The following is a 25,293-nucleotide window of genomic DNA, read 5'->3' on the forward strand; positions in this document are numbered from 1 at the left end:
ACTTCTGCTGAAAATGATATTCTCATTATTTGCATGTATTAACTGCAGCCTCCTTTACTGGCATCAGAATTCAGTAAATTCAAAATGTGTTCCACGTGAAACTGCAAAAGCCGCAGCACATTTGACAGCGTTCTTATTCACATGGTGAATTGACTACAGCCATTGAATGTGCAGTTGAAGCTGGGGGGGAAAGAAACTATGGAATTCTAAATGACACAGGATCGGGGCTTTAGTATCTCACTTGGATAATTGGTGCAGAACGTTAAACTGGGGGTTTGTTCCCTTGGAGAATCATTGTCAATCATCAGTAATGACAATTGCTTAAACACTCCCCAGCGACCTACTGCGATATACTTCACAAACCATACATGACCCATTCCATTATAATCCAATGGTGATTCGGGACTCAAAGGTGGCAGCCTGTGACCCATAGTTTTAAAAACTCTTCTCTAAATGTACAAAAAAATGACAGAACAAAAACTATGAATTAGCTGTTTTTACATATGAAAAAATGTGGATGTGTGCTCTCTGATGGACTTCATCCAGTGCACAGTTGGCGCCTGCCTGAATCTCAGTGCTGCAGCCTGTGCGCCCCTTAACTGGACACAAATAGCTTGATGAAGCTGAAAATTAATTAATTATACATTTTTATTATCTGATAGTAAAGCGTTGGCATTTATTTGTTTGTACTAAGAAAACAAGGCATTAAGGACTATTTTGGAAATATTTAACTATAATTATTAAAGTCCATCTAAATGTCACCAAATCAATGAAATGCTTGTTAATTGTAATCATTTTATCAATGAATGTATTTCCAGCTGACATTAAAGAGGCCTTTATATATTTTGAAAATCTTTAAAACAATGTCAGACAACTACGCTACACATTGAGTAACTTAACAACTAGACAACAAACATTTAAATCTTCAAAGTTAAAAATTCTATTCTATTTATCTTTTAGAAATGAAAATCCTTTGCATATACAGTATTTATATTCTACAAAAAACGAATTATACATGGAATATAATCATTGGAAATGTAATAATTTCGACATGCATTAACATAAAATTAACATTTCTACTGTGTGTTAATGTTACTCTCTACTTTTCAAAAAATTAATAATTCATAACAGAGAAACGTCAAATAAATTCCATTTTATCTCCCCAGTAGTACCCATTAAGTAGATTTGCATAGTGTCACTTTTGGTTCTTCATACTGCATGGAAATCTGAATAATTAGTAGAGCTCTGCACATCAAGTTTGCTTATCTGGATCATACTGCCTATAAATTGTTGAAGACTTCTTTGAACAATGGTGTATTTGATAAACTGAAACACTCCGTTTTATAGAGTGCCTTCTAAGGTAAACTCAATACCAAAGCACAGTACAGAATATTTACAAAGACATTGCCTGAATTCATGTACATTATTGTTTTCACCCAATATATATTGTTGATTCACATTCAATAACACACAAACCACAGAACTCCATTTAGGACATTACATAAAAAATCTCCAAAGTCAGTAATTATCACTGAAATATACTCTATTCTATGTTCTCTTGAACCCATGAATTAGTGATTCTAACTGTTTTGAATCTCTCTTTCTTCAAAGCATATGTTACTTATGTAATGTACGTAGTACACGGGATGGACAGGTATCCTGACATGGAAACGGGCAGATACCTTACTGGGATAGGGGGGTCCCAATTGGAGAGAAAGGCATCCTGGCTGGGAAAGTGAAGGAAGTTGTACCAGAACAAGGCTTCCCAAATGGATGGACTGACATCCCAATCAGTAGAGAAGATGGTTAGTTACCTTGGGTGGGAAGCCCAAGATGAATGGGCAGGTGTCCCGACCGGACATATGTGTAGCACCAACCCTAGAAGAGGAGGAGGACAGGGAAGAACCGTCTCTCAGTCATTAGGTGGCAGTGGCCCTTCATATTGGCGCCCATTCAGGAACCAGCAGGGAATGTCAGGAATTATAATCCTGCAGCGCAGCCCTGCTGGGATCCATGGGTGCCATAAGAGGGCGCTGCAGGAAGATGTACTGCCTGTTATGTGGGACTTCCCTGTGACCCGGAGGAGGACGAGCAACACCCAGCTGCAGGAGAGCAGTGCAGTGGAGAGAGGAGAGCTGTTTGGAGGATAGATAGCTTGTGCTTTGGTGCTTTTTGTGAGGTATTTGAGCAATAAATCCCCATTTATTTGAACACGACACTGTCTTGGTGCATTTGGGCCTCTCTGGTACCCCAGAGCTTTCACAGTAGTTAAAGCTTAAAAATATTTCTTAATGAATCCATTGAAACAGACAAATGATTCCCCACACATCCTCACATTAGCCAAGGCCTTTAGCTCTGGATGGCAGGAAGATTTTTATCACTTCATAGTGATTTACACTTGGATATAATGGCACCTGTTGTAACTTACTGCACAGGGCAATAGGTGGGCACCATGCAACCGAAATGGGGCTCTAAATTGCACAGTCTATGCTGAACAAGGCGGGTGGGAATGGGAGATAACATAAAGCAGTTTCAATTGATTAAAGCAAAATATAATGTACAGGGTGGTCCAGATCTAATTATGCAAGTTTCATTGCGCTATAACTTATTAAGTTTATTACATAGAGAATTCAAAAAATTATTTTTCTTGCCGATAGATGGCAGCACCTGCCCTGCATTATTACAAGATATTTCAAACAATTCTTTTGTCTTGCATTGTTTTCCTGCATTGCATTAAAAGTTGCATAATTAGATCTGGACCACCCTATATAAGGTCAGCAAGGAAATTAAAAACACTCATTAATTTTTTTTTTTTTAAATTATCACTTTCAGGATAAGAACATTATGTACTAATCATAATAAACATCCCATTTAAAATAAACAAATTACTGCTGTGGAAAAGGTAAGTAAAACTTTTATTCCTGGAATAATTCTTAGCACTCAACAAACGACTGAAATTGAAATTCTTTCTGTATACATTACAAGTGCAAAACAGGATGTATGGGCATCCCAACCAGGAGAAAGAAAGGCTCCTTACACAAACAGGAAGGCCCAGGTGGATGGTCAGGTGTCCTGGCCAGATCTGTTTCCAGTACCCCTTCCTAGATAAAATGGAAAGACAGGAAAGGCTGTTTATTCCCCCAGTACACTAGATGGCAGCTTCCCTAAGGCAGAGCTCCCATTCATACCGCAGGGTACCTTGGGACATGTAGTCTCGGAGTACAACCCTGTTGGGCTGTGTGGGTGCCGCCAGACAGAGCTACACAGTAAGAAAGGTGCACACCTTGATGGAGGCTCCCCCTGACCAGGCCATTGGACACCAGAAGTACTCCCGGGTCCTGAGATAAAAGGAGCCACTGGCCTCATCCAAGGGAACCGAGTCAGAAGGAGGTGGACAAAGCTTTACCAGGAGGAGGACCGCACTCCCTTATCCAGACGAGTGGGAGCTGGGAGGACATGGAGAAACACTCGACTGGAGTAGGGTAGTGCAGTGGTGAGAAAAGAGAAAGTATTGTAAGAAGAGAGAATCTGTTATTTGTGCTTGTGTTTTGTAACTTTGGAAGGAATTTTGGTTAATAAACCTTCCAATTATTGAACCCAGGACTCTTTGTGTGTTTGTGTTCGGGGTTTGAAGTTCACTGATGGCTGGGTTTCTATCACAGGTGGTGAAACCAGTGTTTTGCAGTGTGCTGTCACTTTGTGGTGCTCCTGTTCTATGATATGACAAGAATCGAGCATTGCATGCAGAACCGTCACCTGTGAATGAGCCGCAGAAATACACATTCTCACAGGTGCTTTGCTGCGGGCAGAGCGTTCGTAAAGGCAAGTAACCTTTTTTCCATAGATCTAGGACAAGGTCTAATATTGACTTCTGTGCATTTCCTGATTGTGAAAGTCACTGATTTCGAGATTTGATTGTGGTGGGGCAGGGAAGGAAGACTGAATTGGAAGCAACACCTGCCTGCTGCTTACAGTCAGTCCATTTCTCCTGCTGGCGGTCCTGGCGGTAGCGCAGCAATTTTAATCGTGCAGCGCATCTGCTTTTGAACTGCAGTGCAGGTGTTATCAGGGGACAAAGCTAGTCGACTGTGTTTTCCTGTTTAGTGCCGTGGTGACTCTCATTGTTTCATGGGGGGCTCCAATCCCCCATACCCTTCTGTCACCGATTGTGTGTCACTTCCTCACAGCGCTTGAGGACTGTCAATCGAGTGTCTAAGCTTCACAGAGAACACATCTGCAATTTTATTTAAATTTATAAATTTGTATTGCTCAAATTATATTTAAATTTTAAAAGCTTATTTTTTTGAGTTAAATTTGTTCACCTGCAGTACTGTATGTAGTTCAAAAATTACAAATTTGACTTCTTCATCTTCAAATGTGATATTACTTTTGTAGGTGGTGCGAACATAAATCAAACATTTTCTAGGGGTGTGGAGCATAGAAAGGTTGGGAACCACTGACCTAGGGGAAGAATCCCACACACATTCCACTCAACAGGCCCCCCCATTCATGAAACAAACCTGAGTCCATGTGGTGTTAACAAAGCCTGTTGTGTAACTTTAAGGATCACAGATTTCAGTTGAATTACTAACCTCTTGCAAAAATGTCTCAAGTTCTTATGGTCATACAATACTATTTATTTTTGTATAGCCCAAAATCACACAGAGTGTAGCAATGGGCTTTAACAGACCCCCGGCCTTGACTCTGTAAGAAGACAAGAAAAAATGGAAGAAATCTTGGGAAAGGCAATTCAGAGAGAGACCCCTTTCCAGGTAGGTTAGGTGTGCAGTGAGTGTCCAAAAATGGGGTAAATACAACACACAAAACAATCCTCAATACAGTACAATAGTACAAGTACAGAACAAAATGCAAGAGTAGATATATCACATAATAGGATTCCGAATTGTTCAGAGTCCTGGAGACCTCGGCCATCGGGCTGCCTCCCTCCTACTGGCCAATCCAAAGCTGAGTCAATGCTGGGCCGGCCAATCTGATGAAAGGACCCTTACACACGCTAAATTACAGGGATGGATCTTTGATTATTCTGCAGGTATAAGTCAACAGGGTTTCTCATATGACAAGTGAAACCCAACCTGAAACAAAGCAGTAAATGCACAAGAGGAGCCATGGCATGCAGTTTACACTGTACAAGCTACTCGTGGTTAAAGAACTACAGAAGTTCATATTAGAGGCATTGGGGTAACAGTCCTCAGAAGTCAAATTTCTGATATGGAGAATTTTGATTCTTTTCCTTTCCTTTCCTCTACAATCTCCTTTTAGCAGAAAAGAATGAGATTGTAAAATGAGTAATCCCTCCTCACACTCTCCCAGCTCCTTCACAACTGCCTCTGTATTGCTCTGAATCGGCTGCTCAGTTTCGGCCTCATCTCAAACTGATGTTAGCAGTAAATCCAAATTTTACATTATGTATCTTCTACAAGAAAAGCCTGGCTGATAAAGAGCTGCAGAGCTTACCAAATTCATATGTGAAAGTAATAAACTTGAAGCAGATGGTTTTCCATGAAGATTCAGAATTCTCTGCAGTATGTTGAGGAAATATCACTTTCAAACCAATTGAGCTTTGTGCAGCAGTGCATAATCTCAGCAGGATTTCCATGCATTTCTCAAGAATCTGATCAGAATATATATATATTTTTGGTGGAAGTATTATCACATAGCAGCTTTAAAAATGATTATAGTCCTTACCCGTCTCTGTTCCAGGTGACCAAGCTTGCAGGCAATCTGTCGCTGTCTGTCAAGTCCAGCAGTGGATTTGAAATCTCCATGTAAGATCTTCAAGTTGCCCAAAGTCGGGCCTCCTATGTATTGATAAAGCCATTAGACTACATATTTACTATACTGTACTGTCATAATGACAGGGGCTCATAGGAAAAATATCAGTATAAAAACAATGACTGGGTCATCACTTTAATCGTCTGGGATGTATAAGTGTCAGCTTCTGAATAAAACCCACATACTAATGTACTGTGTTTTATTACGGTGCTATTTTAACTGGAAATCATTAGTCACAGGGTTCATGACCACAATAAATGTAATGCACTCCAAGTTTAAAAAAAAAAAGATTTATATCTCTGAACACCAATAAGAGCAATATAAAAGAGAAAATAAAATAAAAAAAATAGAGCATTTCACTTTAACACTAGAATTACCAGAGCCTATGAAAAAACTCGTAGATCTGTCCCACCTTAAATCACTTCGCACCTCTCCATCAGTGTCTTTTGTCCTGTAAATGTGTCGATAAGCAGCAAGCAGCCTACTATCACATCCCCCATTCTAAAATAGTAAGAATAAGAGCAGCTCACTTCTCAAAACGGACTCATCCGGGGTTGAACCTGTGAAGTTTTGATTACCAGTCAACAGTTGATACCACTGCACCACCAAAACTGTTATAGCAAATGCTTGTCAATGTTGCACCTTAACACGGGTTCTTTTTCTGCAGTTATGTTCTTGAATAGAAGCGCACTTGTTCTGTTATATTTGTACCTTTTGTGAAAGTGTTTATTTGATATTTGGAATTCAGGCTTAACACATTATACACTTCATGTCTACATTTTGTCAATTATTACTAAAACATGAAAAATGTTTCTGTTTTAACGATGTGTTTACTGTACATAGATCGTTGTAAACACAGAACGCACATGAAATGCATGTGTTCCAAATAACAATATAGTATTTATAAAAGGTGTCATTTTGCTTGACTTCTCACTCTATACAACTCTAAGCAACTGACACGCAGGTAAACAGACTTGAGCTGAAAAAACTGTGCGGCAATGGGGGATGTGATAGTAGGCTGCTTGCTGCTTATCGACACATTCACAGGACAAAAGATGCTGGATGGAGAGGTGCGAAGCAATTTAAGGTGGGATGGATCTACGAGTTTTTTCGTAGGCTCTGGTAATTCTAGTGTTAAACCTAATGTTAAATAACTACAATGTTTTAATTATAATATGATAAAACTGTATGATTAGCCACAGTGGCGCAGTGGGTAGCGCTGCTGCCTCGCAGTAAGGAGACCTGCGTTCGCTTCCCGGGTCCTCCCTGCATAGAGTTTGTATGTTCTCCCCCTGTCTGCATGGATTTTCTCCGGGTGCTCTTGTTTCCTCGCACACTCCACAGACATGCAGGTTAGGTGCATTGGTGGTCCTAAATTGTCCCTAGTGTGTGTGTGTGTGTATGTTTGTCCTGCGGTGGGTTGGCGCCCTACCTGGGATTGTTTCCTGCTTTGCACCCTGTGCTGGCTGGGATTAGCTCCAGCAGACCCCCGTGACCCTGTAGTAAGGATATAGCGGATTGGATGGATGGATGTATGATTAGCCAGTTGTTGCCAGGATAATGTGGAGCAGTGCATTTATCAGCTTTCTTCACACTGTTCCTATAAGTGCTTCTAAGACAAGGTGAAGAAGAAATTAATGAGAGTAAACGCTGTCTAACAGCCAAGGCCATCCCATAATTCATTACTTCAGAGACTGGTGCCAACATTTACTAACATTTAGAGGACGATGCAATAAGACAGTCAAAGGGTTATAACCATTGATCATTCAATACTACTTACTTGAATAAGCTGCATATAAAATGAGATCATTAGTAATAAAGGTCTTCATTAAACTGCTGTGTCTTTTACTTCCCATACAATTTCTAGGTAATTCATTATCAAACTATAAGCAGTGCTAGAAAACTGGGAGAAATCAGACTGCTGCAGTGCAAATAAAGTGAATTGAAATGATCAGGTATGTCACTTGTGGTTGCTAACACTTTGGGGTCACTATAATTGTGGGAATGAAACAATAAATGACTTGGCAGCACTTGAGCAGAATGAAACAGAAAAGAACAAGATGCCACTGCAGAGGTTTTGTTTCAGTTTGGAGTGCTTCATGCATACTGTAGGATATTTTAAAAATTGCTATATACGATTTAAAACCTTACTTGCAAGCAAGATGATTTACATGGTCACAATACACCTTTTTTATCACATTTAAGCTATTTGGTATTTTAACACAAGAATTTGCCCATCTCTTGCATTATGTAAATAAATTCAGTTATTTTGGTGCTTTGGCACACCCATGGCCTCTTACCTAACCTGAACAGGGCAAGTGGTCCCTGCCATAGTGCAAGGCTAGAGTAAGTCAGTCTGAAACGCACATGTCAGCGCTTCTACTGCGGCCAAGCTCTGGAGGAGAGGTTTGCCGCCGGGACAGGAGAGAGGAGGAAGCAGTACATTCTGGTGGATTGTAAGGTACAAAAAAAAAAAACCAACGGCACAGAAGATGGTATATGAGACTTTTAAAATATATTGTGTCATTACTTTGGGGAATATGCAACGCCTGAATATAAAGACAACATGAATGCATTTGTGTGTCGCCATTTTGCTTCACCACATCGAACCATTCATCAAACATCGAAGCACGCACCTTGACCCTGTAGGATCCTAAAAGTCGCTGGAGTAGCAAGAAATTCAGGGTTTGAATATGGAGAGTTATTATGATATTCCAGAAAATGATAACATGACTGTATTTGGATAAATATATTTATTCCTGTACAACAATATACAAGATATCCCCTGAAAATAAGCCCTAGTGCATCTTTTGGAGCAAAAATTAATATAAGGGGAAACATGGTAATACAACTTACAATTTGCACCTTAGCCCAACAGTACTGAAGACTTTTGTTGCAGGTATACTTTAAGAAATACTTGAAGCATATCTGAGGAGACTAATAATTTCAAAGGTCCTGCATAAAAATAAGCTGGAAACTAGATGAGCATCATAATTAATTCCTGAGATACGAGTTATATCCTGACAGATATCCCAATGCTACACTCTATAAAAACAATGTCATTAAACACATAAATGAACGCTTAAACCACAGGAGAAACAGCAACAAAATTTTAATTCATGCCATTTTCATTAAGAACAAGGAGAAAAAGCTGATAAGATTTTAGCCTAACAAATTAACATAAAGAAAGTTCAGAATGCAAATGCAGAGATTAGCAATTCAGTTGGAACTAGATTTCCTGAACACAAAGAAATAACTAACACATTTAAGGAACAACATAAGACTTTATACACATTTGAGTATAAGAGAGATGTTAGGACTCAATACACTGCACACAGAGTAGCTAGACAAGCTTTCTGAAATACAAGAGGCTAGAACTTCCCAAAAGGCGTGAAAGCTTCAGGTCCAGATGTGTATAAACAGCTGTCTGTTATCTCCTTAAAAGCCTGCTGTGTTTAAGGAGACCTGAGAAGACAACATATTTACCAAAAACACTGTGCAATGCATCAATTACTCTTGTTCCAAAGTAGATTAAAGGCCTCTTTAAGTACATCCAACAAACCCATCTCACCACTGAATAATAATATTAAAATTCCAGTAAAATTATTAGCAAATAAATAAATAAAGTGCTGCCTTTTATAATATTATGAGATCAAACTGCATTTATGTAGAAGCAGGTATCTGTTGTGAACAGTCATCACAAACATGACATAAAGGGTCTGAGACTTGCTAGCCTTCCCAGATATGGTCTCACTGTAGACAGCCAGCTGTAGATCACTGGATCCTGGACCACAGACTTGTTGTTGCTACTCTAAAGATCCAGATTAGGTCCAGTAAGTTGCCACCTACTTGGATAATGAGGCTGGACTTGGCTAGACTCCAAGATTAGGCTGTCTAAAAAGTTTGCACGCAATGTGTATGAGGAACTCGCAAACTTGTGTGCAACTGTCGATCCTAATGTGACATGGGAGTCCTACCGTGACAAGGCACTGAAGGTTGCTGAGGTGTTGTGTTGGTGTTGCCGGTGTTTCCTGAAGGAGGTATTTCATCTAGAAGACCACCCTGGATATCATCGAGAGGAGTTGCAGTGCACAGCTGATGGAAACTCCGTTCTGTACTGGGAACTGAGAAGGATGGCTGCAAGGGCTCTGAGATCAGATAAGGAGGCTTTGTTAGAGGAATCTCTGAGCAAGTGACACACTGTCTATGGTCTAATGACCCATGTCCTACTTACAGAGGAATCAAAGCATTAAGGACATCTAAATCTGTTCTTAAGAGAGTTGTAGTTAAGGGCGGGTTATGGTACAGTCCTTATGGAAGACACTGCAGTTGTAACCCGCTGGTCAGGCTACACTGAACAGTTGTTTAGAATTAATCCTCTGGCTAGAACATTGGACATCTATCTATCTATCTATCTATCTATCTCTGGGTGCACAGTAGCTATGAACCACCCAATCTCATTGAGATTGCACAGTAAATGATGCACAGTAATTGCACAGGAGGTGAACCAGCTGAGGGTAAGGAAGGCTGTACAGATCCGTGGTATCCAGGGTGAACTTTACCAGGCTAGTGGTAAGGCTGTCCCCCCGGCATTGCAAGAAATCTTTGCTTCCATTTGGGAAACACGTATCATCACAACTAACTGGAAAATGGGTTTTTGTCATCCCTATCTGGAAAGGGAAGGGTGATTGCCTGGATTGTGGCAACTGCAGGAGGATAACAGGCTCTCAGCACAGGGTAAAGTCCTCACTAGGGTCATCCTTCATAGGATCCATGATCATCTGGTCACCTACCAGCAACCAGAGCAGTCTGGTTTTACGCCTAAGAAGTCTACCATCAACCAAATCCTGGCACTGTGGGTTTTCATTGAGAACAAACGCGAATATCTGCTGAGTTCCTTTGCAGCCTTTGTCAATTTTCATAAAGTGCTTGTCTCAGTTGATTGAACTTCCCAGTGGGACATCCTGAGACTTCGCAGGACTCCACCAAAGTTGCTGGATGTCATGGATGGCCGGTACTCTGAGTGCTGTGCAGAATGGAGGCGGAACCTCTATGTTTTTCCCAGTTGATTCTGGGGTTTGTCAGGGATGTGTTCTTGCTCCTACCTTGTTCAGTGCTTGCATGGACTGAATGCTGGGCAGGATCATGAGGTCTAGTGGATGTGGGGCATCTGTTGGTGAAGAATGATTCACTGATCTTGACTTTTCCAACAATGCAGTGATCTTCGTGAAGTCAATAGAGACTCTGATCTGGGCTCTAGAGAGACTGAGTGTGGAGTCTGAGCTTGAGAGTGTCCTGGATAAAAACCAAGATCCAGGCCTTGAATAACCTCTTGGGCACAGCCATTGGCAGTGGGTCTGTCTGCAGAAAGACAGTTGACCTTGTAAAAGAGGTTTACTTACCTCAGCAGTGACATTCATGTCTATGGTGACTCTTCCTATGAAGTCAGTAGAAGGACTGGAAGAGCATTGGGTGGTCATGAGGTCGCTGGAAAGGGATGCATGGCACTCCAGATATCTCTGCAAAAGGACAAAAGTCCAAGTCTTCAGAGTCCTGGTGCTTCCTGTTTTTGCTATATGGGTGCAAGACATGGATGCTATCCAGTGACTTGAGATGAAGACCGGACTCCTTCAGTAAGGTGTCACTTCAGAGAATCCTTGGGTACCGCTGGTTTGACTTTGTGTCGATTGAGGGGTTGCTCATGGAGTCTCAAATGAGGCACATTACCTGCATTGAGAGGGAGCGTCAGCTACGGCACTATGGCCATGTGACGTGAATCCCCAAGGATGATCCACCTTGTAGGATCCTCATTGCTGACGACCCAACCAGCTTTGTGGTAATATGCCTACCAGGCATCACCACTTTAAAGGAAAGAAAAGGTTCTAAGAATAGGGGAAATTTGACTTTTGTTGCAAAATAAAAGTTAAAGCACTTACATGTTTAAGTCGTTAAAGTATGGGGTGCGCTTTCGCACTCATTTTTACTTTGGCAGGTTCACACTGCGGGATGCTGACGATAGATCGTGCACGGCTCCAGGTCAAGCCTGCTGGAGGAGGCTGCACGTACCCATCATAAAGGCAAGAGTCTCTTTAGCAAAAGAAAAGTTGCGACGCGTTTAGTTAAGTTTGTGCATGCGTTGGTTTGAGAAGGGGATCCCAAAAAAACACAACTTACTTTTGTAGTGCTTAATGGCTTTTCCGAGGGGAACGCGTCAGGATGCACTCAACTTCGCGCTCGCACACGTGAGACCGCTAGCCCTGTTTAATACAAGCCTTGCAAAGGATTGAGAGGAGCCCCTGTGCAGAAGGCACTTGCGTCAGTCGTGATTGGTGAAAGTGAGCAACGTGTCGCAGGATTGGCTAAAGATTTGTTCCGCGACTATAAAAGGTACTTCCTGCCTCAATGGGGTTGTCTTTAGACTCGGTGGTGTGTATAGAGTGGTTGGTATAGCTTATTCGTTTAGTATACCAAACAGCAGCTTCTGCATATATTTGTAAATATTTCTATATAGATATCTTCTAGCTGTTCTATTGTTTTGATGGAGGTATCTTATACTGTAGTTTGGATTTGAGGTGCAGTTTTTGTTTTTCTTGTATATAGCCTACACCTTTTTTTTCTTTTCTCTTGTATATATTTTTTAATTTGCATTGTGTGTAGTTTCTTCCTGCTATTTTCTTTCTTTAGGAAGAATACAATTTTGTGTATATACTGTACATTTCTGTCCATTTTTCATTTTGGGACTGGAAAATTCACTGTATATATTGCTCACTATTTTTTGATTGTGACATTATTTTAGTGTTTTTGTCCACCTGTAAATAAAACCCGCTTTTGTTTTGGAAATACCACCTTTTTGTGTCTGTGTTGCCATGTCTGACTTACCTCAAGTCAGTAGTCGGGTGCCAACCTTGCCACTACACAGAGTGTCACAAGCTGGACCAGGCCAAGGGGATACCCACATAACAACTAGCTGTGGCAGAGAAATGGTCATTTCTGTAGGGTGGGACTGGAACACGTGTCTGCCTCAGGGGTTGCCAACCAGGATCCCAAATTGTTTCGTCATGTAGTGGGTGCAGCATCTCGCTGTACCAGTGCATGCTCCCTCTCCTGAATGTATCATATACTGTAAAGCACTACAACAATAAATAGTCTTTGCATCCTCTGGTGTAGCTGCAGCAACGTTTCATGGATTTTCTGCTCTTTTTGCTCGATATACCTTGCTGTTTTTCTCGTTAAACAGAATACTCCACCCAAAAACGATATGTTTTTAAATTTTAATTACCCCATGTACTTTGCAGTGGTGGCCAAGAAAAATGTATTTAATCTCACGTTTTTGTAGAGAAAGTACATCTAGAATATTTGGATGATAAATTAGACTGGACTGCCAATACTGATGCGCTGTGCAAGAAAGGACAAAGCCGGTTATACTTCCTTAGAAGGCTGGCTTCCTTCAACATCTGCAATAAGATGCTGCAGATGTTCTATCAAACAGTTGTGGCGAGCGCCCTCTTCTATGCAGTGGTGTGCTGGGGAGGCAGCATTAAGAGGAAAGACGCCTCACGCCTGGACAAACTGGTGAGGAAGGCAGGCTCTATTGTTGGCATGGAGCTGGACAGTTTAACATCTGTGGCAGAGCGAAGGGCGCTCAGCAGGCTCCTATCAATTATGGAGAATCCACTGCATCCACTAAATAATGTCATCTCCAGACAGAAGAGCAGCTTCAGCGACAGACTGCTGTCACTGTCCTGCTCCACAGACAGATTGAGGAGATCGTTCCTCCCCCAAACTATGCGACTCTTTAATTCAATCCGGGGGGGTAAACGTTAACATTCAACATTATACATAGTTATTGTCTGTTTTTTTCACCTGTATTATTATCATTCTTTAATTTAATATTATTTATTGTATCAGTATGCTGCTGCTGAAGAATGTGAATTTCCCATCGGGATTAATAAAGTATCTATCTATCTATCTATCTCTATCTTCAAGCTCAATGGCGTTGGGCAGTGACTAATTCTAGACAACAGCAAATGATGTGAAAAAAGAAAAAAAATTCTCACATAACTTGTGCTGCATAATCCACATTTCTGATAGCCATTCATATGATCACAGCATTCATATGGTCACAGCATGCAAAATGTGTATATTTATTGCTCAAATATTATTAACATAACACTACTTCTTGGAAAGGCAGCGTTCACTAAACAGGAAAGATGTTATTCCCACAATGCTGTGCATTCTTCTTGAAGACCTGTCTCTCCTCCTCATTCACTGATCAACAATCCTGACTTTAATTCAGACGCACAGAGTTGTGGGAAAGACATCTTTCCTGTCTACTACTCCATTTAATTATTGATGACAAACCTGTGAATAGGCAGATCAGCGAATCGTAAATCTTGAATCACAAGGGACCACTGGATACTTTAAATGTCCCAAAAAAATGTGGGTGAAGGTTGAAGTTTAGGTTTGTTAAGTTTGATTTGATTATATGGATTGTTATTTGCTTTTAATTAAAATTTGTAAACTAAAAAATGTTCCACAAAATATATACGAAAATGCCTTTCAAGGGCTTGACAAGACAAGTTCAAGTAATTTTCATAAATAATGTAATGAAAATAAACCACAAATTTACAACAAAATGGCAAAAATAGAAGCTTAGAAGATATGCTTAAAAAAGGCAAACAAATCCTAGGCATAATTCAAATAGCAAAACTCAAGAACAAATGAAAAGCCAGTAATTAAAAGAAAACCAATGCTTACAATGATACCTCCTACGATGCTCAATTGTCTACTGAACGGTCAACTCCCCAGCCTCACATATAACGACTGAGGGCAGGCCTTCAGTCCTCGTATGGTTCCACATAAATAAATCACAAGGAATGTGAGAACATTTAAAGGCACCGTACATGCATATTAAATGACACACAAAAATTGTGTAATCACCTGAAACAATAACAAAAGGGAAACTACACACTGGCCAGGAAATGAATCCCAGATATATCGTAACATTATCAAAGCTTTGATAATTGCCTAATGTAAAATTTACCATCATTGTGTATGAGCTGCCATGGGTCCTGTTCTCTCTGGGGGTTTTCTGAACTGAGCAAAACTGAGTTTAGTCTCAGTGAGTGTGCTTGGATCAAATGAGTCTATTTCAGCCCAGGAGCGTCTATTTTTAAAAGTAATATAAATGCTGACTAGTTCACATTAGAATAATGAACCAGAAAGAGATGTTAATTATCTCCATTTTTTTTTACAATTGCAGATGAAACCCTGTCTGTACAGTATGTCTCCTTACACACACTGAGTAAAGGAATTGAACAAAAAAGTGCCCATATTTTATCACTGCTGTTCATAGTAAATCTGCTTGAAGAATTCCATAGGACTCAGCCTCAAAATGAACTTGAACAAAAAAAGTATGTTTTCCAATAAATGGTCTTGTACGTTATCTGTATATACTGTATATATATAAAATCCAATGTCTGTCTGTCTGTATGTCTATCTGCTTTTCACAAGAGTACGGATTTAGATCAGGTTTTTTTGTATAATTTGCTTGAACAATCTGGTAGTATTATAGTTTGGTTGCGGCAACAATTTATTTGCATGAATCCAAGAGACAGGCTGTGGGCCAAGAGGAGGGGGAGGCAGGACCTCAGGAGTAGGAACCCTCCTCACTCACGCGCCAGCCTCCATTGGAATTGGTGTACCTCTCACCAGGTGTTGGAGTGTACCTTTCCCCTGCTTAGCTAGCGATACCTGTTTGTTCAGCAGACATTATCATCTATCCATCCATCAACCAACCCACTATATCCTAACTACAGGGTCACGGGTGTCTGCTGGAGCCAATCCCAGCCAACACAGGGCACAAGGTAGGAAACAAACCCCAGGCAGGTTTCCAGCCCACCGCAGGGCGCATACACACCCACACACACACGGGACAATTTAGGATCACCAATGCTCCTAACCTGCATGTCTTTGGACTGTGGAAGGAAACCGGCACACCTGGAGGAAACCCACACAGACACAGTGAGAACATGCAAACTCCACGCAGGGAGGACCCGGGAAGCGAACCCAGGTCTCCCAACTGTGAGGCAGCAGTGCTACCCATTGCGCCAGCATGCTGCCCCATTATCATCTAGAGATTGTTAAAGAGTAACATTTGACATTTTAGAGAGAGAAATCAGATGTTACGTGTGTTTTAGAGGGTATTTGCTCATTGGCAGAAATATCATGGTCACATGCTCTTTTCCCCACGCAGGGGACACTCTCCCGTCAGAGCTGAACACAATCAGATACGGTGCCAACGTTTGACGTTGGAGTGTACCTACCTTCTGAATGGCCTGAGATACCTTGCCAACTATTTTACATTTTTGGCAGAGATCACAACTACATTCTCGCCCCTGATAGCAAAACCAAAAATATTGTATATCAATATAAATTCTTCTCAATACAAATTATTACATTTTTTTCACTTTTTTATTGATTTTTAAAGTTTGTCCTGTTTCACTACTATGCAGGCGGCACCACAGGGGACAGCTAGTACTAAATAAGATCACTTTCCAATTACTGTCTTAGAAAACTTCAAATATCTAGGAGTTACAGTCACAACAAAATATAAAGATCTACATAAATTTAATTCCTGCAGTATGATAGACAGTATCAAACCAGGTGTTAACAGATGGTAATCTCTTCATCTCACTTCATCTGGAACCATTAATATTCATAACATTAATATCCTCCCTAAGCTAAATCTTTTCGGAATATTCATTTATTTTGTAACACATTGTTTTTTTAAAAAGTTAAGATACACAAAATGCAAAAGGGCCAAAAAAGGGATAAAATAGAGCAGTACATGGCACTTTTTAATTTACGTTTGTATTACTTGGTCATTAAAATGCATACTTTGCACCCACAAAAGGAAGAAAAAAGTTAGCAAGCACCAGGTTGTTTACCTACAGAAAGAATCTTCTTCAAACTCCTCTCCGCTTTGCTCTGTGCTCCAGTCACTACTAACATTCACTAATTTAATAGCAATCCAATTTACATCATTCCCCAAAATAATCTATGGAGTTTGGACATCGATAAGATATATTCTTCTTCAGTCTTTTCAAAGAAAGATGAAACTCGGCTTACATTGCACAATGAAGGCAGTAGTTTAAATACACTTAGGGTGAATTCTTTAAAACTCACTTTATAACCCCGCCCCAGATTTTATACTAACAAAGTATAAATTTGGCATATCGTTTAAGATATCTAATTTGTGCAGGGCAATAGTTATTTTTTCCAACGATGTTCACAGACCATGCATTTCACTTTTTATTAACTATATCACCATTCCAGTGGGTCAAAAGTTTAAATACGCTTTGTTAACTGTGCCTTTAAACAGCTTAGAAAATTCCAGAAAATAAAGAAAAGCCTTCTGATAGCCAATTAGCCTAATGGGAGTCAACATGTGGATGTATGTTAAGGCCTATCATCAAATTCACTGCCTCTTTGCTTGAGATAATGGGAGAATAAGAAAAAAATCAGCCAAGACCTTAGGAAAAAAAATTGTGGACCACAATGAATCTGATTCATCATTGGGAACAATTTTCAAATGCCTGAAGGTTCCACATATTCATCTGTACAGACGATAATATTCAAGTACAAACACCATGAGACCACACAGCTGTCATACCGCTCAGGAAGGAGATGCATTCTGTCTCCTAGAGAAGAACGTAGTTTGGCATGAAAAGTGCAGATCGATCCCAGAACAAGAGCAAAGGACCTTGTGAAGATGCTGGAGGAAACAGGCAGACAAATATCTATATCCACAGTAAAATGAGTCGTATATCAACAGAACTTGAAAGGTTGCTCAGCAAGGAAGACTCCTCTACTCCAAACCCGCCACAAAAAAGCCATACTTTAATGGCATAAGAGGACAAAGATCTTACCTTCTGGATAAATGTCCTCTCGTCTGATGAATCCAGGATTCAACTGTTTGGCCATAATGACCATCGTTACGTTTGGAGCATAAAGTGTGAAGCTTGCAAGCCAAAGAACACCATCCTAGGCTTTAAGCATGGGGGTGGAAGCATCATGTTAGGGGGGTGATTTCCTGCAGGGGGGACTGGCACACTTCACAAAATAGATGGTATCATGAGGAAGGAAAATTATGTAGATACTGTATACTGCAGCAACATCTCAAGAGCTCAACTAGCAAGATGAGGTTCAGTTACAAATGGGTTTTCCAAATGGACAGTGACCTCAAGCATACCTCCAAAGCTGTGGCAAGATGGCTTAAGGACAACAAGGTCAAGGTATTGGAGTGGTCATCATAAAGCCCTGATCTCAATCTGATTGAAAATGTGTGGGCAAAACTGAAAAAGCGTGTGTGAGCAAGGAGGCCTATGAGCCTGTCCCAGTTACACCAGTTCTGTCTGGAGGAATGGGCCAAAATACCAGCAACTTATTGTTAGAAGCTTGTGAAAGACTACCCAAAACTTGTGGCTTAAGTTAAACAATTTAAAGGCAATGCTACCAAATATAAACTTGTGACCCACTGGAATTGTGATATACAGTAGTCAATAAAAAGTGAAATACTCTGTCTATGAACATTGTTGGAAAAAATGACTTTTGCCCTGCATATGTCTTAGCGATATACCAAATTTATAGTTTGTTAGTATAAAATCTGTGGAGCGGTCATAAAGTGAGTTTTAAAGAATTCACCCCAAGTGTATGTAAACTTTTGACTTCAGCTGTATGCTGTTTCAGATTATCTACAAATTCATGACTTGCTAGGTCATATGTTTTGGGAATGCCCTATGTTAGGGAATATTATTTTATTTATGTTAAAATGTGTTTTGATTCTAAGATGTTTGGTTAAAGTTATTTTCTTTTTCGACAATAAGTGCAGCATAAGAGCTGTGACATTTACTACTACTACCTGAACATTTGACTTTAAAGGGTGGCTTGTCTGACCACAGACAGAGGAAGCACCAGTGGAGGCAACAGACACAAAGATCCCTGCTGTGAAAATAAAAAGTGCAGTCTTGGCAAGAAAAAAAGGTCAGACTTGTAAATGCTGAACTGGTCCATTTTTCACTTTTCCCATGCGTAACAGTGAAGCCCTTGAATCACTGGACACCTTTCTGCATGCACCCCCTGTGCACATGTCCTGATGTGGCCTGTTAAAATGGCATTGGACAGAGAGGGGTTAGAAGTGTTTCACCGCAGCCCTGACAAGCTTTTAAAAAGTCAACAATTTCAAGTGAAAGGAGGAAGAAACAAAGACCTGAAGTTTCATGCTGTGCAGAAATTCAAGAGGAGAGCATCACATGCTGACACACATCGAATGTGCCCGGCAGAGCCATCTGTAATAACTCCTAAGAATATCCAAGTTGTATGGGGTGACTTTGCCAGGTTTTATTACCTTTTTATTGTGCTTCGCCTTCATGGCATATTAAGAATCTTACATTTATAATGAGCAAATAAAAACTCATTGCCGGCTCCCCTCGCTTGCAGTACTATTTTGCTATCTAGAGTATAGGAAAAGGAGGAGATGTCCTCTAATAGGTGAAGTGAAGCAAAGTAGCAATCATTCCTGGGGGAAGACAGATCTGCAGACCCAGCTGTACGTGCACTGCGACTGCAGTCTGTATCTCCTTCCAGACTTGGCGAGTGAAAGAATAAGAACTAGATTAGAGGTGGAGGACATATGTGTGGGTCTACATAAAAAGAATCGCAGCCTGGGAATAAAGTGTCTGTATTTTAAGGATAGGGTCAACCCAATATCCCTTTCATAACAGAACACTCTACACTCAAATTATTGTGGGGAAAAATATTTGCTCATTTGTGAAATGGATTTGGATATACAATTATCCCCAATACTTTATTAGCATCACTTGCAGTAACACTAGGCAGAAAAAAATTATGCATGTGATGGCTCATTTACTTCAGTTTAGCATATCCTGACTAAAGCTGCTGATTAACTGTACAGACTGCATCTCTGTTGTTAGTCATTAGCACTAAAACATAAGTAACATGATAGTTAGAATTTGTTACTTACCCTCACATATTCTGTTTCTCTTCTCGGTACTCAAATGTGGCACTTGGTGCCACTGCCCTACTTCCAAGTTGTTTTGCCTGCCCAAGGAAAAGTCATCTCTGATGGAGGAGCGCAGGAATTGTCAGGTAGTGGGGTCCTTTCATCGGATTGGCTGACTCAGCTGTGGAATAGCCAATAGGGGGAGGCATCTTGATGGCCAAGGTCTACAGGACTATGAACAAATCCGAATCCTATTATGTGATATCATCTACTGTTGAATTCTGCTCTGTAATTGTTATATTTCTATTGCACTATTGTATTGAGGATTACTTGTGTTCTGTTCTGTGTATTGTATTGTATTGTATTTATCCCCTTTTTTGACACCCACTGCACCCCAACCTACCTGGAAATGGGCCACTCTTTGAATTGCTTTTCCCAAAGTTTCTACCATTTTTTTTGGGGAGTTTTTTCTTGTCCTCTTAGAAAGTCAAGGCTGGGGGGCTGTCAAAAGGCAGGGCCTGTTAAAACCCATTGCAACACTGCTTGTGTGATTTTGGGCTATACAAAAAATAAATAGTAATTGTAATTTTGATAAGTATGCGTACTTACCTGTTTTTTGTTGAATGATTTTGCTATTTTTTCTTTGTAAATATTTTGGTCGGTTCCTATAATTTAATGTGTTTTGGGTTTAATATGCTCATTCTATTGAATTTCTTCATTTTTCATTATATACTGAGTCCAAGGGGGTGGGACCTCTCAGCCCTCTATAATAACTGGGCTACCTCAGCACCATGATTGAGGCATTAGCTACTGCTCTTGTTCAGTTCATCATTTCTTGTAATTCTTTGCATATTTTAACTGCTCGTTATTTTTTCTAATTTTGAACTTTTTGCTCTCATCTTTGCTTTTTGATTTTTTTGGACCTTGGATCTGATATAGTTCAGTAACATTTTGTAACATTTTTACCAGTTTTGATTTTTGCTCTTGCTTTGTTTTTCAAAACTTCCATAAATAAACTCTATTAGCCTGTTTTGATTTAACCCAAAATGTCTCTTGGGCTTGGAATATCTATGTAAAAACAGTTAAGCCCGAGTGTCTCTCAGGTTAAGCTGTTATAATCTGATGCAAAGTGTTAAGCATAAATAATGCTCAGTACAATATTTTGTTGCCATCTAGTGGATAAAATAACATCAAGATGCTAAACAATTATGAATATCTCTATTTGATTTGCCACTCGATGGTAACTCGCCAGTAATAATGCGAGGGGTGGAGTTTTCAACCAAAACCCACAATGGCATGTAAATAAAAAGCTGTAAAGCTAGTGTTAGAACAAACTGAAACTGAACCATTAGTTGAATCAAGAGATAGTGATGACAATGTGAACATGGAGAGTGACACTGATGCATACGGTATAGTATGACTGAACCGCCATTACATTTATAGGCCAGCTGATGTCAGTCTCATAAAGCTACAGCAGAGTGCACAGTATACATGGCAAAAAAGGCAAAATTATTGAGATGAAGTGCAATGACGAGAAAGACATTAGCCCTATAAGCCCTGTTCACAATGCAGCAACTGTCAATGTTTGTGTCAGGAGAAATGTGGAAATCACTAAGCCTTGCACTGTGGTAGCCTACAATAACACAATGGCCACGACTATCATACGAATCAGGCACCATTATTCTACCCTCTCAGGCTCAAGCAAAAGAAGACATAAGAACAGTGTGCAAAGGAACACACTGCTACTGTTCTGACTGTGACGTCAGGCTGTGCGTTGATGTCTGTTTCAAAATATATCACACAAAAGATGTGTACTAAATCTGTATCAGTGCAGCAGTGGACATACCTTTCCTACTGTACTTATGTTGACATTTTGGTATTTACATGTTTTTGTTAAATGTAATAACATTATATCTTGTGTAATTGGGTTTTTTTACAGAATAAAAAGGCTTCCACATAGAAAAAGATTTGGAGACCGTCCCCGTATAATGTCCGTTGGACAAAGAAAAAAAACGCAGATTTTTTCAGTGATCAAAAAACATGTACATTATTTGACCTTGTTATAGTAGAAAATGGCGTTTTTATACAAAGGACAAAATGGAGATGGGAAGCGAATTGGCAGAAGATGATGCCAAAACTGTGGGACGGATAAAACGTCATCAAAGGCGGACCAGACATGATGAAGAAATGGTAGTGTTGTCATCAGCAGGAACCGGTAGTAAAGTCATATGGAAGGGCCAGATGTGACGTCATCTGGAGGTGCCGGATATGACATTTTTGGTGGCCATCTTTGTAACCCGGAAGTAAGTGTTCATTTTTCTTCTTTTTGTCTGATGAAAAGAAAGAGAGAGAGGGACACTATTACTGCATATGAACTCCTCGTCTCACAATGTTTCACTCACCTTTGGGCTTGTTGACTGCCCGTTGAGCGCACGTGTGTGACACTTGTTGAAAATAATTCTGTGTTTCTGGCTTGCTTAGTTGGGGTTAAACATAATGCCCTTCTGAGGATTATATGCTTGGCCCCTTTTTCATCTAGTTAGCCCACAAAGCCTGCTTCTTGAGTTTTGGGGGCCAGACCTGCCTTGTGGTGGGGAGGCTAACTTACTGTTTTTGAAACTGAAGCCTGCCTTTTGAGTTTCATGTGCCCTGCAAAATAACAATACAGCAAGTCAATTGTGATATCATAATAAACATTGCTTGCATGTACACTTACCTGACATAATTGGAGGACTCTTATATCACCCTACATAACTCATTCAGAAAGTCAGTCAGTCAGTCATTTAGTCCTGAACAGGGTCGCAAGGGTCTGCTGGAGCCTATCCCAGCTAGCATGGGGCAAAAAGCAGGAACAAACCTTGGACACAGCACCATTCAGAAAGTAAAATTCATATTATCTCTTAAAGAACAACCCAAAGCTTTGGTAGAATTTGGCAAGAATTCACCGATGCTGTTAAAAAAATAAGCATGTCTGTCTTCTGCATGAGGCACTACCTCATACTGGTTATAGGAGAGGTGTTAAGTTTGACTTACTTTAGCTTTAAACATAAATGTGTGGAATGTAAAGTCGATTGTGTCTTTGACTAAACTCTGTTTTACTTATTGTAATGTGATTTATGAGCTCGATAAAATTTAAAATAAATAACTAAAATCCATCTGCGTGTCAAAACATTTACACTTCGTGTTAACAAGACAGATAATTAGGTGTTAATTAGTACATTTCTAAAAAGCTTTTTCAATACTTTGCATTAACAAAACACAAATAAATAAATAAATAAATTCAAATTTCTTTTCCAGTCATTAATAAGAAATCGGAACTGGATACTTATTCTATAGAAAATTATCATAAGAAAAGAATTTTCATTTGCTCTTTGTTCAAATCGGCAGGCAGGCAGTGACATTTTCTCTCAAATTGCTGTGAAAGCACTCTGTGCAGCAGAGTTCCAACACTCATTAAAGCCGAACAAAGGTAAATTATCAGCAGTTAGCACAGCAAGTCCTTGACCTTGAATATTCAACCACCACACGTCTCACTTTGCATCTGGAAGTAAAATCCGCATTTCTTTACAAAAAATGTTTCGACATTCTAATTACATTTGCAACAGTTTTTCTTCTTAGCCACTATTCCACATCATTACCTTGACATCCATCTATAAGTTTTATGACCCCCCCCCCCCCCAATTCCTGTAAATGTAGTGTGAGTTTTCTTGAAGTTATTCTATCAGCATTGATTGAAAAGCATAAAGAAAGAAGAATGGGATACTAATCGGCTGTGGGGCACAGTAAGGCGTACAGAACCAAATTATACTCCATAGTTGACCTAACATGGACAACACCGAGAAGAACCAGAGTAACTATTATGACTTTCGGGATCAAGGAGAATGTGCAGATTCCATATAGATGGGACCCTGAAGATGAGAGGCCGTAAAACTAACTGTGTGTTTTATTTAATCTCACTACACTTTCACATGCTAAGAATAAAATGGTTATTTATGTCTTGACCCATGCCTTAACTTTTAAAAGAAGGTTTACTTACATCAAGCTAAATACAGCAAACAGGCGTGTTGCATTTTTTTGGACAGTGATCTGGAACAAGCTCAAAAAACAATTAAAGCGGCTAAATGTCAGCGTGATGTTTAATTAGGAGACCAAGTACAGCGATAATGATTCAAGCAAACTTAGGAAGGAGTTTGGAGATTCATCTCAATGGCACGCTAAATCCTCATCCAAACTCATCCATATTTTCTCTCTCCGGTGAGCTCAAAGGCCTTCAATGCCTACTTTGATTGAATTAACAAGTAATAATAATACATTTTATTTATATAGCACCTTTCCCATGCTTAAGGTGCTTAGCTCACAACGTCAAATTATTCATCCTTCTGTGTCTCTGATGTAAGAAGATCTTTTAAATCAGCTAATATCCATAAGATATCTGGTCCAGATGGAATTTCAGGGTGTGTTTAACAGACATGTAGTCACCGATTAGCTAACATCTTTAATATGTAATAGACAATAATTATACCTGTACCTAGAAAATAAAAGTGGACTGCCTGAATAACCACAATCCAGTGGTACTCACGCCGGTGATGATGAAGTGTTTTGAAAGACTGGTGCTTGGACACATTACAAAGAATATTCCAGATAGTCTGGACCAACTTCAGCTTGTGTATTCTCGAGACTGGGCCACAGAAGATGCTATATTCTCGTTGCATTTTGTACCATCATCATGCATCTGCATAATAATAACTGCCATGCCATAATCCTGTTATAAACTACAGCTTATTATTTAACACCATTATACCATCAAAGCTGACTACCAAACTCCTCAACTTCGGACTTGGTGCCACCCTCAGCTTCTGCACAATGGTAGCAGCAAATCCTCCAAACTGACCCTCAACAATAACTTTGTTGAACCCCATTCTGTACTTCTTGTTCAATTTTATGTGGCCAAATACATTAACAACTCCATCATTACACTTGCTCATGAAACCACAATCACAGGGCCTGATCACCAGAAACAAGACAGCTTACAGAGAGGTTTCAGGTGGTGCCAGAAATACAATCTCTCCATGAATGTCCATGAATTCAAGGAGTTGGTCATAGACTTCAGGATATACAAAACCAGGCCACACTTCAATTTACATTGGAGAGGATGCTGTTGAGAGGGTCAGCAGCTTTAAATTTCTTAAAGTGAACCTGAATGCTTTGGCTGCTGTCAAGAAAGCCCACTAACACATTTACTTCCTCAGACATCTGAGGGACAATTTGTACTATCAGTTCTCACCAACTTTCAAAGTTGGACAGTGAAGACCCTTCTCACTAGTTGCATAACATCCTGGTATGGCATCTGCTTGGCACTTGCACCAGCAGATTCAGTTTCTATCCACAGGTTGTAAGGCACTGTATGTGTACTTGTGTGTGTGTATCTTTTGTTAGCTACTAATAAAGTGCAATATAAATAAAATTTATTATTATTA

At 39.9% G+C, this 25,293-nt stretch overlaps 1 protein-coding gene across 1 annotated transcript in view; it reads right to left on the reverse strand.

Annotated features, from left to right (window-relative positions):
• Positions 1-21,990: 21,990 nt before the first annotated feature.
• The window catches only part of tysnd1 (trypsin like peroxisomal matrix peptidase 1), a 34,275-nt gene continuing 30,972 nt past the window's right edge, over positions 21,991-25,293 (reverse strand). The window contains exon 5 of the mRNA XM_051922928.1: positions 21,991-22,146. Coding sequence (XP_051778888.1) covers positions 22,019-22,146 — 128 coding nt within the window. The 3' untranslated portion in view covers positions 21,991-22,018. The remainder of the gene's footprint in view (positions 22,147-25,293) is intronic.

Source organism: Erpetoichthys calabaricus, chromosome 2, assembly GCF_900747795.2.
Source record: "Erpetoichthys calabaricus chromosome 2, fErpCal1.3, whole genome shotgun sequence".
Classification (NCBI taxonomy): Eukaryota; Metazoa; Chordata; class Cladistia; order Polypteriformes; family Polypteridae; genus Erpetoichthys; species Erpetoichthys calabaricus.